At 35.5% G+C, this 16,086-nt stretch overlaps 1 protein-coding gene across 7 annotated transcripts in view; it reads left to right on the top strand.

The window, feature by feature from the left end:
- The window catches only part of TBC1D16 (TBC1 domain family member 16), a 131,431-nt gene that overhangs the window by 49,658 nt on the left and 65,687 nt on the right, over positions 1-16,086 (top strand). For all 7 annotated transcript variants that reach the window (XR_012475985.1, XM_074224997.1, XM_074224994.1 and 4 more), the window contains one exon: positions 7,268-7,895. Coding sequence is in view for 6 of the 7 variants with exons in the window: in XM_074224997.1 (XP_074081098.1) it covers positions 7,268-7,895 (628 nt within the window). In the remaining variant the exon portion in view is untranslated. The remainder of the gene's footprint in view (positions 1-7,267; positions 7,896-16,086) is intronic.

The following is a 16,086-nucleotide window of genomic DNA, read 5'->3' on the forward strand; positions in this document are numbered from 1 at the left end:
GTCATATTTTTTTTCTTAGCTCTGTTTACTATTCATGTAGCTCTTTCTATACTTCTATCTTTCTCATTTGTTGTTTCTTACAGCACAGTATCATTTCATTTCATTTATGGACAGCAGTTTTTTAAACCGTTCCTCAATAAATGGACTTTTATTTTGTTTCTCTTTGCTATTAAAAAAATGCTGCTATAAATATTTTGGTTTATAGATTTTATTGATATCCTCTAGGTCAAATTATATGAATAAGTCCATTTGTTTACATACAGAACCAAATTGTTTTCCAAAATGGTTGTACTGATCTGTAGCTCAACCAACAGTCCACCAGTGTGCATTTCTTTCACCATTATCTGTTTCCCATCTTTTTCCCCCCATGTTTGCCCAGTTTTCAGGATGTAAGGTTAAACTTTAGAGTTTGTTTTGATTTATATTTCTCTCATAAGTGACTTGGTGTATTCTTTCATGTGATTGTTAATAGTTTATAATTCTTTTGAGTATTCTTCATATCCTTTTATCATGTATCTATTAGAGATAACTTTTGGCTTGTTAAATACACCTGTGTATATTTATATGATGATGAATGTACGTGTGTAAGTATGTGTTTATATACAAGTGTATGTGGCTACTAGGTGACACAGTAGATAAATGCTAAGCCTGAAAGCTAGGAGGACCTGAGTTCAAATATGACCATAGATAATTATTAGGTCTGTGATCCTAGGCAAATCACTTGTGTCCCTCAGTTTCCCCAACTGCAAAATGAAAATACCAGTAGCATATCTCTCAGGATTGTTATGGGGATCAAAGGAGATAATAATTATAAAATGCTTATCAATGTCTTACTATTGACAGAATAATCACTATATATTAACTGTTATAATTATATGTGTTTATATAGCTTGGATATCAGGCTTTCTCAAGAGAATTTAATCCGAGACATTATTTCTCATTTGACTACTTCATTTCTTATCTTAGGTGCATTAATTTTGTTTGTACAGTAGCTTTTCAGTTGAAAGGAATTAGTTATATATTTTATATCTTGTCATTTCTTCTATCCCTGTCTCCTACCCAAAACTATGAGAAGAATATGAACTTTCCTAATTTTTAATAGTATTGTTTTTATTATCAATAAAATCCAATATCCATTTAAAATGGCTTGTGGGATGTGATGTTACTCTAAGCCAGATTGTTTTCTAATCTTCCTGCAATTTTTAATCAAACAGGAATTTCTTTTTCTAAGTAATTTTGTTATTTTATCAGGGTGTGCAAAGTATCTTTTTTATAGCTTGGTAAGGTATTAAAAAATACAAGTTTGGTAGTTTTGTAATTTTTATTATGCTGACTCAACCCAGCTATGAACATTATTTCTCCAATTAATTTCTCTTTTTTTTTTGTGGAACATTTTATAATTGAGTCTGTACATCTGGTAGATGGAACTTTGGATATTTAATTTATAGTTATTTGGAAGGGGATTTTCCTTCCTATTATTGCCTTTTAGGTTGTAATATTACTCTATAAATGAAAATGCTTTTGATATTTGATATTTATTTTGTAGAATGAAACTGCTGAAGCTATTAATTTTCTGAGACTTTGCTGAGTTCCTTGGATTTAGTCCACAATGCTTCAGATCAACTACCTCATTTTTCACTATTCCTGATTCTCTTAAGTTCCCCTTAAATAAGGGATTCTTAACTTTTGTGGGGGGGAGGGCACAAACCCCTTTGGCAGTCTTTTGAAGCCTATGGACTATGGACTACTTCTGAATAATGTATTTTAAGTGCATAAAAATAAAATTTATTGCAAAGCAAATTATATTTCAGTAATTGTCAAGATTTAAAAAAGCTAAGTTAATGAACCTAGGTTAAGAATCTTTGCCTTAAATCTTTAGTCATTTTGGTCTTTTTGTTCAACTCTTTTTTTTTTCTCTCCAAATGCCTTTTTTTTTGCCTTATTATAAGTAACATTTGAGTTATACAAAATAATATATAACTAATATTTTATATTAATTATTGATACTAGTTAATTAAATCAATAGGAGCAGATAGAGACCTAGACTTGGAATCAGGCTTGGGCAAGTCATTATCCTCTTATAGATTTAAAATAGGATAATTCGAGCACTTTATGCTTATTGTGAGAACAAAATGAAATTATTATTTTTTTTTTGCAGAAACTGGTTTGAATTTCATCAAACCTTTTCTGCATTTATTGATGTAACTATGTGGGGTTTTTTGCTTATTCATTTTTATTTATATTAGTTTCTTGGCATATCCTTGGACAAAATAAATTTTTTTTTTAGGATTTTGTGGCTTGCCCAAGGCCACACAGCTAGGTAATTATTAAGTGTCTGAGTCTGGATTTGAACCCAGGTACTCCTGACTCCAGGGCCAATGCTTTATCCACTGTGCCACCTAGCTGCCCCACCTAGCTGCCCCAAAATAATTTCTAATAATTTGTTTGTTTTACATTTTTAATGCTGAAAATTTAGTTTCTTTTTAAAAATATCAGTTCACTTACCACTTATCTTTTTCACTTATCTTTTTTTTTTGGAAGGCAAATGGGGTTAAGTGACTTCCCCAAGGCCACACAGCTAGGTAATTTAAGTGTCTAAGGCTGGATTTGAACTCAGGTACTTCTGATTCCAGAGCTGGTGCTCTATCCACTGCGCCACCTAGCTGCCACCACTTACCAATCTTTTAGAAATTCTTTTTTTTTTTAGTTTTTTTTTTTGTAAGGCAAATGGGGTTAAGTGGCTTGCCCAAGGCCACACAACTAGGTAATTATTAAGTGTCTGAGACCAGATTGGAACCCAGGTACTCCTGACTCCAGGGCCAGTGCTTTATCCACTACGCCACCTAGCTGCCCCTAAAAATTCTTTTAAAAAAATTTTAATTCATTAATTCATTATTGTTTGCTTTCAATTTTTTTCAGTATCTTCTTTGAGTTTCCTAGTTTTGATTTAAATATTTAGTTTGATATTTTTATTTGTTGATTTTCTAGGTTATTTAGTTGATTCCACAATTCTGTGATCTGTTCTTTCTCTTTTTTAAAAATTAAACTTAATTTTTTTTAATCAGTAGAAATCTACCATCTACACCCTTTCCCTACCATGAAAATGAAAATGAAAGAAAAAAGAAAGAAAACAAATTTTTCTTTAGGTGTGTTTTTTGTTTGTTTTTTGTAAGGCAGATGGGGTTAAGTGACTTGCCCAAGGCCACATAGCTAGGTAATTATTAAGTGTCTGAGATCGGATTTGAACTCCAGGGCTGGTGCTCTATCCACTGCACCAACTAGCCGCCCCTGAAAGAAAAGAAATTCTTTCACAAACTTATATAGTCAAGCAAAACACATTTCCAAACTGGTCATATCCAAAAGGAATACATACACAGACACATTATTCTTTATTCTTGAGTTTTCATCCTCTTGTAGAAGGTTGAGTACTGTTTTTCATCATTAATCCCCTGTGGTGGACCTTTATTCTCATTGGGATTTCTTAAGTCATTCATAGTTGTTTACTTTTATGATATTGTAGTCATGGTATTAATTGTTCTTCAGATTCTCTTTACTTCACTTATCCTGTCCATATAAATCTCAGATTTCTATGAAAATCATCCTCTTCATCATTTCTTATAACACAATAGTTACATAATTAAGTTTATTATAATAACTTGTTAATCCATTCCTCAGTTAATCCTCTCCAATTCTAGTTCTATGCCACTTAAGAAAAAACAAACTTGTAAATTTTTTTTTTAGGTTTTTGCAAGGCAATGGGGTTAAGTGGTTTTCCCAAGGCCACACAGCTAGGTAATTACAAAGTGTCTGAGGCCAGATTTGAACTCAGGTACTCCTGACTCCAGGGTGGGTGCTCTATCCACTGCGCCACCTAGCCTCCCCAAATATTGTAAATATTTAATATTGTAACTATTAAGAAAAAAATAAACCCATAAATATTTTTGTATTCCTTCGAATTCTCCTCTCCTTTTCCCTCCAATTTCTTTGTTGAGTGATATGTATTTTTATACCCATCTGTGTGGGACAGCATATTCTTCATTCCTTTGACCAAGTTCAAGTGTCAGCTGCTATTCCTGCCCTCCTTGTTTAACTTTTTTGTTGTTGTTGGAAGTGTTTAGAGATAGAAATTTCCCACTAACAGTTGCTTTGATTGCATTCTAAACATTTTAGTATATTCTCACTTTTAAAATGAAATTATCTATTGTTTCAAAGATATATGCTTTGTTTCAACAGTTCTTTGGGATTAAATTATTTAGTCTCATTAATATTTCAACATTTCTTCAATAACTATTGATTATAGTTTTTTTATTGCTTTATATTCAGTAGTCTAGTCAAGCATTCATTAAGGACCATTAAGGACTGCAGATAAAAAGAAAGGCACACACCAAAAAATATCCAACTCTTGCACATTAGTAGTTTGCAGCCTAATGGGGAGATAACATGCATCAAATATAGATTTTAAGAACAAACTTAAAATAAATCCCAAAGGGAAGAAACTATCTTGAAGGGGGAATTGGGAAAGGCTTTTTGATGAAGGTAGACTTTTTAGCTGAGACTTGAAAGAAGCCAGGAGGCAGTGGACAGCCTGTAAATGGAGTGTCCTTTATAAGTAAATCAGAGTCAATAGATTTCAGAGTACATGGAGGGGAGAAAGGTAAGAGCAGGCCCCATTATGAAGGCCTTTAAAGCTAAACAGAAGATTTTCAATTTGATAGTAAAATTTACAGACTCTAGGGGCGGGGGAGTGATATGGTCAGTGTGATTTAGGAAAATCACTCTGCTGGCTGAGTAGAGGATGTATCAGTATTGGAAATCTTGGGACTGATAGACCAACCAGCAGGCTGTTGCAGGAGTTCAGGCATGAGATTATGAGAGCCTCACCAACTCTATTTGGGTAACCTAAGAATATGAATGGTCTTAGATCATTAGAAGGAAGTCTTTTTTTGATAAAAACTGCTATAAAAATATGAAAGCAAGTGAGCAGAAATTAGTTTCAAATTAACATCACATGAGACAAGAACAAGATCAGGTATAATTTGTCACTATGAGAAGAATTCTTAACTAATTGAGGGATAGAGGTAATTATAAAAAACCAGAAAATTGATTTTGACCATTAAATTTAAATGTCCTTGCTTGAATTAAATCGGTCAAGAAAATTAGAAGGATTAGTAAAGTGAAAATTTTTTTTTTATCAGATACCACTGATAAAAGATCCAAAATCTTCAGGGAAGCAACACAAATATATCATAAACACCAAGATTCTTTCCCTATTAGGAAAATAGTACCTACAAACATTTTCAAAAAAAGAATTACAAACAACTAATTACTATCTGAAAACATTCTGTAACTCCTTATCATTAAAAAATAAATGCTCACTATTATAAATGCATTTTCACTTCACACCTTTTAAATTGTTAATAGTGAAGAAAAGATAGGGATAAGATAAGAGAATTTGATAAGACAAATAGAATTGCTAATAATCCATCTAATTCTGGATTTCTATTGGCAGTCCTTTGAGGAAAACAACAGTGATTTTACTCTTTAACAAATACGTTCAAGGAAGTGAAAAATAGAGACAAAAGTCATATATATATTCCAAAATATTCATAGCAGCACTCTTTTTATTTGAAGTGAACTTAGAAACAAAGTGGGGAAAATTATCTGAGGGAAAACTTGCATATGAAAGTAATGAAATATGATTGCAGGAAGAGATGAGAAAATCACAGAAACATGAGGTTTATATAAACATACAGAGTGAGATAAGCAGAAGCAAAAGAACAATATACATTGTGACTGTAATTGAAAAAAAATCACTAACAGGAAATTGAACTCTGAATAATGGCAAATCCAAGGACGGTATCAGAGAAGAGATAATGAAATCTATTTTCCTTCTCATGGCAAGAGATAGAGGTCTACTAAGAGAAGATATTTTTAATTGTTTCTCTTTGTTTCAAGGGAGGGTTCAATCTGGAAGGGATAGGAAATGACTGATGTAATGACCAAAAACGCATTAATATGTTAACATAAAATAAGGAGGTTGACTAGATGACCTAAATCCTATGATGTCACCCTGTCATGTTACCCTGTGACTTGCTGAGGGCTCCTGGGTAATTTACTGTTTCAATATTGTGGTATTGTCGATTCATATTGTTAATTGCCCATTTGTGCTATCGCTGTGTAGTTGACTATCAAAATAAATGTCCTCTTTCTTTTAGGATCTTCTATTCAAAATAATTTTTAAGACCAATCCTCAGACTAAAATACTTAATTTAACCTTTAAGTCTTCTGTGAAGTTAGAGTAGGACTTTAAATCTACTGTACTTTGTGAATTTATGCAAATTATTTAATCTAGTTTAATAATAGCTGGTACTATTTAATGATTTTTAATAATATTTAATAATAATGGCACTGTTTGCTTCAGTGAGTTTTTGAGATAATCAGATGGTACGAGGGCCTTCTGTGAGTTTTTAAAAAAATAAAATGTAGGGATGGCGAGGTGGCACAGTAGATAGAGCACCAGCCCTGGAGTCAGGAGTACTTGCTTTCAAATCTGACCTCAGACACATAATAATTACCTAGCTGTGTGACCTTGGGCAAACCACTTAACCCCATTGCCTTGCAAAAATAAAAAAAAACAACTAAAAAAATATAATGTAAAGTACTTTTTCTGATCTATTTTTACAATAATAACAAATTACTCTCTAAAGTTAGACTGACTTCAGAAACTTTTAAAAGCTAACAAATTTTCTTTATTTGTTCTTTCTGCCCATGGTATAGGGATATAATGTGGTTTCTATAGAACAATCCCATAGGACCTATGGTACTGGGCTGTGTATGGATCAGGGTTTCAATGGCCCTTTATCCTTATGCTGTCACCATCCTTTCTTCAAAAAGTGCATATTTTCCTGTAATCCAAAAGACATGTTTTTGCTTACTCATTGCATAATAATGATTCAACTGTCATGGCAAGGAATGTGAATATTGTGAATGTTTTTGCATATCATTCTTCAGGTTTATTTAAAATCTGTATAGGTATAGATGCCTATGTATGAATCGCTGAACTTTGGGTTATTTCTTTAAATGCCAGAGCTAAAATATATCATCACTAAAGAACTTTATTTTTACATGATGACCCACATCTTAGTATGCTAGCACACTTGTTAGCATAGTGTTATACATACATAGTGATGGAAAGGATCTTCTAATATATTTTTTTCCCATTGCCCAGCTCCTTGTAATTCTGATTTATATTCTTGCTTTCTCAAAGGTTACTTGTGCTTGTACATGGAAAAGGATGAACTTCTGGGAACTACACTCATCCTTGCTTGGGTCCCTAACTCCAGGATCCAAAGGCAAGATGAAGAGGCCCTGCGCTATATCACCCCTGAAAGCTCCCCTGTGCGCAAAGCTGCTAGCAAGCGAAGCCGTCATGCTCAGGGCTCTGGAGAACCTCATCAGCCCTCCCCTGTGGAACAAAGATACCCTCTAACCCCTAAGGATGAAGCCATCTTGGTGGTGGCCCAGAGTTTCCAGGATACTGTCCACATAAGCTCCTCATTGGAAGATGGGGAAAAGCTATCCCAAGGCTTGGGGACAGGCAGTCCTATCCAAGCTACCCAGCCTGTCCATAGTGACTCAGGAATATTATCTACTATCAGTTCTCAGGATGAGCCAAATAGATCTGAATTGTCAGTGGATGGTATAGAGGAGGGACCAGAGTTGAGGTCAGAGCCTGGAGAAGAGGAAGGCTCCTTAGAACTCTCTGCTGATGATGTGAGCAGGGACAGTACTTTTGATTCTGATTCTGATGCCTTTTCTTCACCTTTCTGCCTCTCGCCAATAAGTGAAGCCCTTGCAGAGAGCAGCAGTTCTGTTTTTCTGGACAATGAAAATAGGTGAGTTGTTTGAAATCTCTTAATTTCTGAATTTGGGATATATCTATGATAACCAAATATCATGGATTTTCTGGGACAGTCTCAAATTAAAATACCATGTTCTGTTGTATTCATAAACCAGATGACCAATATCTTTCACTCTACCACATGGTTTTTGGTTTGGAAAATATAATTATTATACCTATATGAAACCTAGACTTGGAACATTTAATGGAAGTAAAGTTCATCACATGCATTAAAATCCAGGAATAGTAACAATATATTCCTACCATTTCACCCTTGTGGCCCACATGACTGCCATTAATCTCATTTAGGATAGTTGCTGTTCTCATAGTCTGTTCACTTGAGGCTCCCAATAAAGGGAGGAATATAATAGGTACCCACAATAAGAAATATTTGTGTTCATAGTCATGAAGCCCTATGATGCCAAGCTACAAAGCAGAGTTTTCCTTTCCTTCACTGAAAGTACAAGCTATCCTGTGAGCTACCCAGAAAATGCCTCAATACATATAGTTGATAAGTCTGTAATATGCTTTTTGAGTCAATCTCTTGTTGGTCTGGTTGGTTTGTCAGACTCCAAGCTTTGGGATTGTGCCATCTTGCAAAGTCCCCTATAGTGGGTTTAGGAACTTTAATCTTTTTGATTTCTAGCATCTTCTGTGTGTATGAGGGTGGAACATAGTTCCATAAAGCATGTTTGTGGCATTTTTCCTGACTGGTCATTGATAACACTTGGTTGGGGGTATTATACTTATATATTCAATACAAGAAATTGTATCAAAAAAGATAAGTCAAATACAGTGGTTAGTGGTATATTTGATGTATGTTGCAGAAATTAATCCAATTTAGGGATGGCTAGGTGGTGCAGTGGATGGAGTACCTGCCCTGGAGTCAGGAGTACCTGAGTTCAAATCTGGCCTCACACTTAATAATTATCTAGCAGCGTGACCTTGGGCAAACCACTTAACCCCATTGCCTTGCAAAAAAATCTATCAAAAATTAAAAAAAAATTAATCCAACTTGCCATGGTAGGTTGCTTTTTCCTTGTTTTCAGGTCTGTATCTGTTAGAACACAAAATCTGGCCTGATTTTGGAAAGATATTAGTAATGTAATAGTGACCATCATCAAACCAACATGATGATGGTTTTGTACACAAAAGGGGGAATTCTCTAATACTTTTCTAGTATTTGTAACATTCTCACTTGCAATAGTTGACTAAGTGAAATACTCACTGGAATCCCTCCTAGTTCCAAATAGAATCTTGAAAAAAGAAGACCTAGGGCAAGAAAAGGATAGGAACAAAAGCAAATACATTGTGCTAGAATTTGAGAAGTGATACTGGTCCTATTTAGTACCTCCTCAATTTCCTGAACCTCATTAAAAAATACTGTTGGGCTAATGGTTTTCTTCCATGATAGTTTTGTTGTTGTTGTTTAGTCATTTCAGTCTTTCAGTTGGGTCAATTTTCTTGGCAAAGATACTAGAGTGGTTTCCCATTTCTTTCTAGAGCTCATTTTATAGATGAGGAAACAGGCACAAGGTTAAATGACTTGAGGGTTAGAGCTGGTAAGCTTTGAACTCAAGAAGATGCCTCTTCCTGAGTAGGCCTGGTACTCTATCCACTGTTCCCCTGGTTGTCTCATGATGACTTTATCAAATGAATTTGGCCATAAAACATTATAAGACTTGAAACCCTAATAATGCTAATAATATATACATAATAGTCCATACATACTAAATTAATATTCTGGGGATGAAAAGCATTAGACTAAATATAGGGCAAATTTTGGAGCAAAACAAACAAAAATGAATCAAAACATTGGCCATGTTTATATGTCTCATTCCACACCTGTATTCTTCCATTTTTCAAATATGATAGTAACAGAACATTTGTCAGGGATCAGTAACCACTACTTTGTGCATAGATCAGCATCTTCTAATACATTCCTATACCAAATTTTGTTCACTGTCACATTTTCCAGTTGATTGGTTTTAGTTTCCTTTCAGTTCTCCAACAAATTGTGTTGCTACATTTTTTTGTGTAACATGGGCTCTTAGAAAATGATATATTTTGATAATATATATTATAATAATAAGATAATAATTTAATATGTTAACATCAAAAGTTTCTGACTGAAAAACTATTAACTATATAAACTGTATAAAATACAGTTTGAGAAATATTGCATTATTTGTATTAGGCTTTAGATGCCAAAGGGAATATGCAATAAATAAACTAGTGAGGGAGTTGTAACTCACTGATCCAGGGAACATGTTTAGGCTTATTGATTTGTATAATATTTCATTCTCTGCAATTATGATTTTTTAATGTGACTTGGATTAAAACAGAAACATTCAGATAGCATTAGTAGATTTCTTAGGTGGTACCGTGATAGTCCTGTTATGACAGTAGCACCTCACTTATCTACCTCAAAGTGATGCATATTTGTGTAAGGACTGTAAGGTTTCTATGCCTTTATGCTTCATTTACTTCTGTTTTTTACCTCTGAAGATTTCCAGTTCTACTTGTAGATTTGGTTCAGTCTAATTCCTTAGAGAGATCATTTGTATCTGTTTAAGCTGTTGAATTGGCTTAACTCCAAATGGTGGGAGAGAATCCTTATCAATTGATTTAGGAAGGTGGGTTAAAATTAATATGATTTTACAAACATAAAATTCTACAATGTCAAATTTCAGGTTTTGCTTTAAAATTGGGAAGGTCTGAATTGCATCATCAGCAATCCCCAGTATATTAAGCATCTTCTGTGTTTGGTACCACTTTAAAAAAAAATCTAATTTTCATTTCTTAATAAAACCTTTCTCTACTCCTGCCCAGCAAACTCTCTTTTTTCTTTTACTTATTTTTTCCAATTATATACAAAAATAGTTTTCAGCATTCATCCTTGCAAGTTTTTACTTCCATATTTTTCTACCACCCTCCCTGTCTCTTCTCCCTCCCCATGGGAGCAAACAATCTGATAGAGTTTGTTCTTGTACAATGTTGTTTAACATGTTTCCATATTAGTTATGTTGTAAACGAAGAATTAGGACTAAAGGGGAAGAAAGCTATGAGAAAGAAAGAAAAAGTGAGTATAGTATGCTTTGGTATGCATTCAGACTTCATAGTTTTTTCCTGTGGATGTGAATGGCATTTTCTATAATCTCTCTCTCTCTCTATTTCTCTCACTCAAGGACTCTCAGGGTTGTCCTTGATCACTACTGAATTGCTGAGAGGAGTTGTATCCATCCTAGTTGATGATCTCACAGCGATGCTGTTATTATGTACAGTGTTCTTCTGTTCACTTTATGCAAGTCTTTCCAGGCTTTTCTGAAGTTCACTCTTATTTCTTCCAGAACAATAGTACTAAATGCATTCACATACCACAATTTGTTCAGCCCTTCCCCAATTGATGGATATCCCCTCAATTTCCAATTTTTTGCACTATAGAAAGAGCTACTTAAAATTTTTTTTTGTACATGTCTTTTTCCCTTTTATGATCTTTTGGGATACAGACCAGTAGTATTGCTGGATCAGAGCACAGTTTTATTGCCCTTTGGTCATAGAAACTATCTCTTAGCAAGATATTTCTTTTCTTTTCATTTTTTTTCTTTTTTCTTTTTTGCAGATTTAAGGGACTTGCCCAAAGTTACATAGCTAGGTAATTATTAAGTGTCTGAGGCTGGATTTGACCTCAAGTCCCCCTCCATGACAAGTGCTCTATCCCCTGTACCACCTACCTGCCTCAAACAATTTTTAAAAGAGAAAGAAGCAGGTCTGCAGAACCATACAAACACATCAACTGAGTCAAACAATATATTCTATATTTTCCATAGTCCCTCAACTTCTGAATAAAAGGGAGAGCACTATCTTCTATTCAATTCTTCATCAGTCCAAGTATGGGCATTATAATTGCACAGGGTTGAGTTTCATTTTATATTTTCCACATCCATTGTACCTTTTGGATATATTTTTTTCCCTTAATTCTGCTTACTCAATGACATTTTGTGACCTCTTTTGGGATTTTCTTAGCAAAGATACTGGAATGGTTTGCCATTTTCTTCTCCAACTCATTTTTCAGATGAGAAAACAGGTTAAGTGACTTCCCAAGGGTCATGCAACTAATAGGTGACTAAAGCCAGATTTGAACTCAGGAAGGAGTCTTTCCTTTTATTTTCCAGTTATATCCATTGTGCTATTAGCTGCCTCCCTTCACTCAGCTTTGCATCAATTCATCTAATGTTCCCATTCTTTCAAAACTTTATTCTTCATATTCATCATTATGATGTATAGTAATATTCTTTATATTCAGTAATATTTCAACACATACAGAGGTACCATTTTCTCTATCCATTCTTCAGTTGATGAGTATTTACTTTGCTTCCAGTTTCTTGTTAACTCAACAAAGTGCAATTATGAATATTTTTGTGTACATGGAACCATTCTTTTTGATATCCTTAGGGATACTTAGCAATAGAATCTGTGAAAGAAACGAATAAGAAAAATTTTTGTGCCTTTTTCTACATAATTTCAAAATGTTTTCCAGGATGGCTGGAATAGTTCCCAGATTTGACAGCCGATACTGACACATTAAATGCCCTTTCATTGATTAATTTATACTCAATCATAAATTGCATTTTTTCAGAGAAACTAAAGAAACTAAAATTCAAACTTTACTTTGAATACAAACTTTGAAAATGAGCCAAAACACAATTTTAAATAATTATTATAATGGGCCTTTTTTGTACATCTAGTACTTAAACCACATACCTATTAGTTTATCTCTAAAAGACTTTCTAGTTCCTACAACCTGTGCTTAATGTGAATCTTCTGTCTCCTGTTCTTTCTGCCACACCCATATTGTTTTCCTCCATAAAAACTTAGCTCTCAATCTGTATTGTGTGGAAAAGGGAGATGGTAGGAAGATGTCATTGTTTTAGGACCTAGCAGAGCCCATACCCCCACCCCAATATCTCAGTTAGACTCTAAAAATAGAATTATATTCAGTCCAGAAATTGATAGCCTGCCAAAATCCTGCGCAAGACCAGAATGGAAACAAGTTTGGAAGTTGCAGTGCAAAGAATTATTGTCCCACAGGTGGAGCAGCTCTGGAACATCTAGCATCATTGACAGAAAATTAACTCCAAGCAGCAATCCAGACCCTGACTCAGCATCTAGGCTGCCTGGGCCAGAGCCAAAGCAAGACATAAGACCTGATAACTGTAGCAGAAGTTTGGGACATAAATTCAAACTCCTAACCCAGGAATTGGGACTGGAGATAAAAATAAACAGAAGAAAATGGCAAACAATGATGGACTGAGAAATCCCCAGTCTTGCTTCCCTCCCACAGAAGGCAGTCTGTTAGTCTTTACATTGTTTACATGCTATACATTGATCTAAATTGAATGTGTTGAGAGAAATCATATCCTTAAGAAGAAAAAATTATAAAATATAAGAGATAGCAAGATTTCATAATAAGATAATGGTTTTTTTTTAAATTAAAGGTAATAGTCTTTGGTCTTTCTTCAAACTCCACAGTTGTTTCTTTGGATACAGATGGTATTCTTCATTGCAGAAAGCCCAAAATTGTCCCTGATTGTTGCACTGATGGAATGAGTCCATCAAGGTTGATCATCACCCCCATGTTGCTGTTAGGGTGTACAATGTTTTTTCTGGTTCTACTCATTTCACTCAGCATCAGTTTATGCAAATCCTTCCAGGCTTCCCTGAATTTTCATCCCTCCTGGTTTCTAGTAGCACAATAGTTTTCCATCACATACATATACCACAGTTTATTAAGCCGTTCCCCAATTGAAGGACATTTACTTAATTTCCAATTCTTTGCCATTACAAACAGGGCTGCTATGAATATTTTTGTACAAGTGATGTTTTTACCCTTTTTCATAATCTCTTCAAGGTATAGACCCAATAGTGGTATTGCTGGATCAAAGTGTATGCACATTACAAAATTCTCTTCTTCCTGACTTCTCTTCCCCCACTATCTTGTAAAAAAAATTTTTTTATTTAAGCCAGTGGAGTTAAGTGACTTACCCAAGGTCACACAGCCAGGTAACTATTAAATGTCTGAGGCCACATTTGAACTCAGATCCTCCTGACTGCAGGGCTGGTATTCTATCTATTGCACCACCTACATGCTCCTCTCTTCCCACTATCTTCAGGGATGTAGTCTTAGAACCTAGGTATTATCTTTAACTCCTCACTGTCACTCTGCCCCCCCCCCCCCCCCCCCCCCAGTTTTGGAACTCCTGCTTCTCTGATTGTAGTGTGGGGCCATGAACTAGAAACCTCCATTTAAGGTGGGAGCTCAACACAGAATATCTTACCTGGTTACATTACTTTGTGGCTTCTCTGCCTGATTTCTCCACTATACTGCAGTGAAGTCTGGTCCCTTCTCCTTCCCCACCTTCTCTTGGCTTTTCTTTTTTTGTCTTTTATCTCCTCCCCCTCCCCTTAGACTGTAAGCCCCTTTCTTTTTTTTTTTCATATTTGTGTCCTTTGCACATAGTAGACTGTTGATTTGACTGATATTTATAACATTTTTCATCTACATTCTCTTCTTTCCTCTGACACTGCCACAACTTTTTTTTTTTGGAAGTGGTCAGTGGAGAATTTTTTTTGATTGCATAATTTTTAAAAAATATTTATTCTCATTTTGTACAGATAATTTTTTTATACATTAATAAAATATTCTTGGTTTAGAGTAAACAAAGTACCCCCTCCCCCCCAAAAGATAAACTCACTTGAGCGATAAAGGGGAGAGAAAAAAATTAAAATTAAAATAAAAAAAATAATAGTAGTAATTGTAGGTATGGCCAAATGTCGCAGTGGATGGAGCACCAGCCCTGGAGCCAGGAGTACCCGCACCCAAATCCGGCCCCGTACACCCAACAATCACCCAGCTGTGTGACTTGCAAGCCACCCCAACCCCACTGCCCTGCAAAAACCAAAAAAAGAAAAAAAAAGACCCCAAATAAAGTAAAATAGTAATAATAGTAGGGGCGGCCACGTGGTGGACAGAGCACTGGCCCTTGAGCCAGGAGCACCTGGATCCAAATCTGGCCTCAGACACCCAACAATCACCCCACTATGTGGCCCCAGGCAGGCCACCCAGCCCCATTTACCCTGCACTCCCCCCAAAAACAATAACAATAAAAAATGTGCTTCAGTCTGTGTTCCAACACCACCAACTCTGTCACGGGTGGATCGCATTCTTTATGATAAGACCATCACAAAAGTTACTTCCATATTTTTCCAACGTTGCCATTGCTGATCGCAACTCCCTCCTTTCATATTTCTCCACTACCATGTACTATATTTTCTCTCTCCTTTCACTCTGACTCTGCTGTAGGGTAGCTGAGTGGTGCAGCAGACAGGTCCCTGGCCCTGGGGCCAAGAGGCCCCAAGCCCCCATGCCACCTCTTAGGCCCAGCATCCACCTAGCCCTATGGTCCCAGACAGGCCATCCACTCCCAGCCTCTTGCAAGAAGTAAAAAAGAAAATGTGTTATATCTGACCACTCTCTCCCCATGGTCCATCCTCTCCTCCATCATTCACATCCCTACCCCATTCCCGTTCCCCCCTCCTTCTTACTCCAGATGCCTATACCCCATTGAGTATATATATGCTGTTTCCTCTCCTAGCCACCTCTGATGAGAGTAAAGATTCTCTCATTCCCCCTTGCCTTCTCCCCTTCCATATCATTGCAATAGCTCATTGTAATAAAGAAAAATCTTATTATATGAAATATCTTGGTCTATTCCCCCTCCTTTTTCTTTCTCCCATTACATTTCCCTTTTTTCTATTGATTCCATTTTTACACACCATATTTTATCTTCAAATTTAGCTTTCTCCTGTGCTTCATCTATAAAATTTCCTTCTACCTGCTCTGTTAATTGAGAAGGTTCATATGAGTATTATCAGTGTCATTTTTCTATGCAGGAATACATGCAGTTCATCATCATTAAGTCCCTCATATTTTCCCCTTCTCCTCCAATCTCTATGCTTCACCTGAGTACTATATTTGAAGATCAAACCTTCTGTTCAACTCTGGCCATTCCAACAGGAACATTTGAAATTCCCCTGGTTCATTGAAAGTCCATCTTTTCCCCTGGAAGAAGACATTCAGTTTTGCTGGGTAGTTGATTCTCAGTTGCATTCTAAGTTCTTTTGCC

The sequence above is a fragment of the Macrotis lagotis genome, chromosome 2 (assembly GCF_037893015.1).
Source record: "Macrotis lagotis isolate mMagLag1 chromosome 2, bilby.v1.9.chrom.fasta, whole genome shotgun sequence".
Lineage (NCBI taxonomy): Eukaryota > Metazoa > Chordata > Mammalia > Peramelemorphia > Peramelidae > Macrotis > Macrotis lagotis.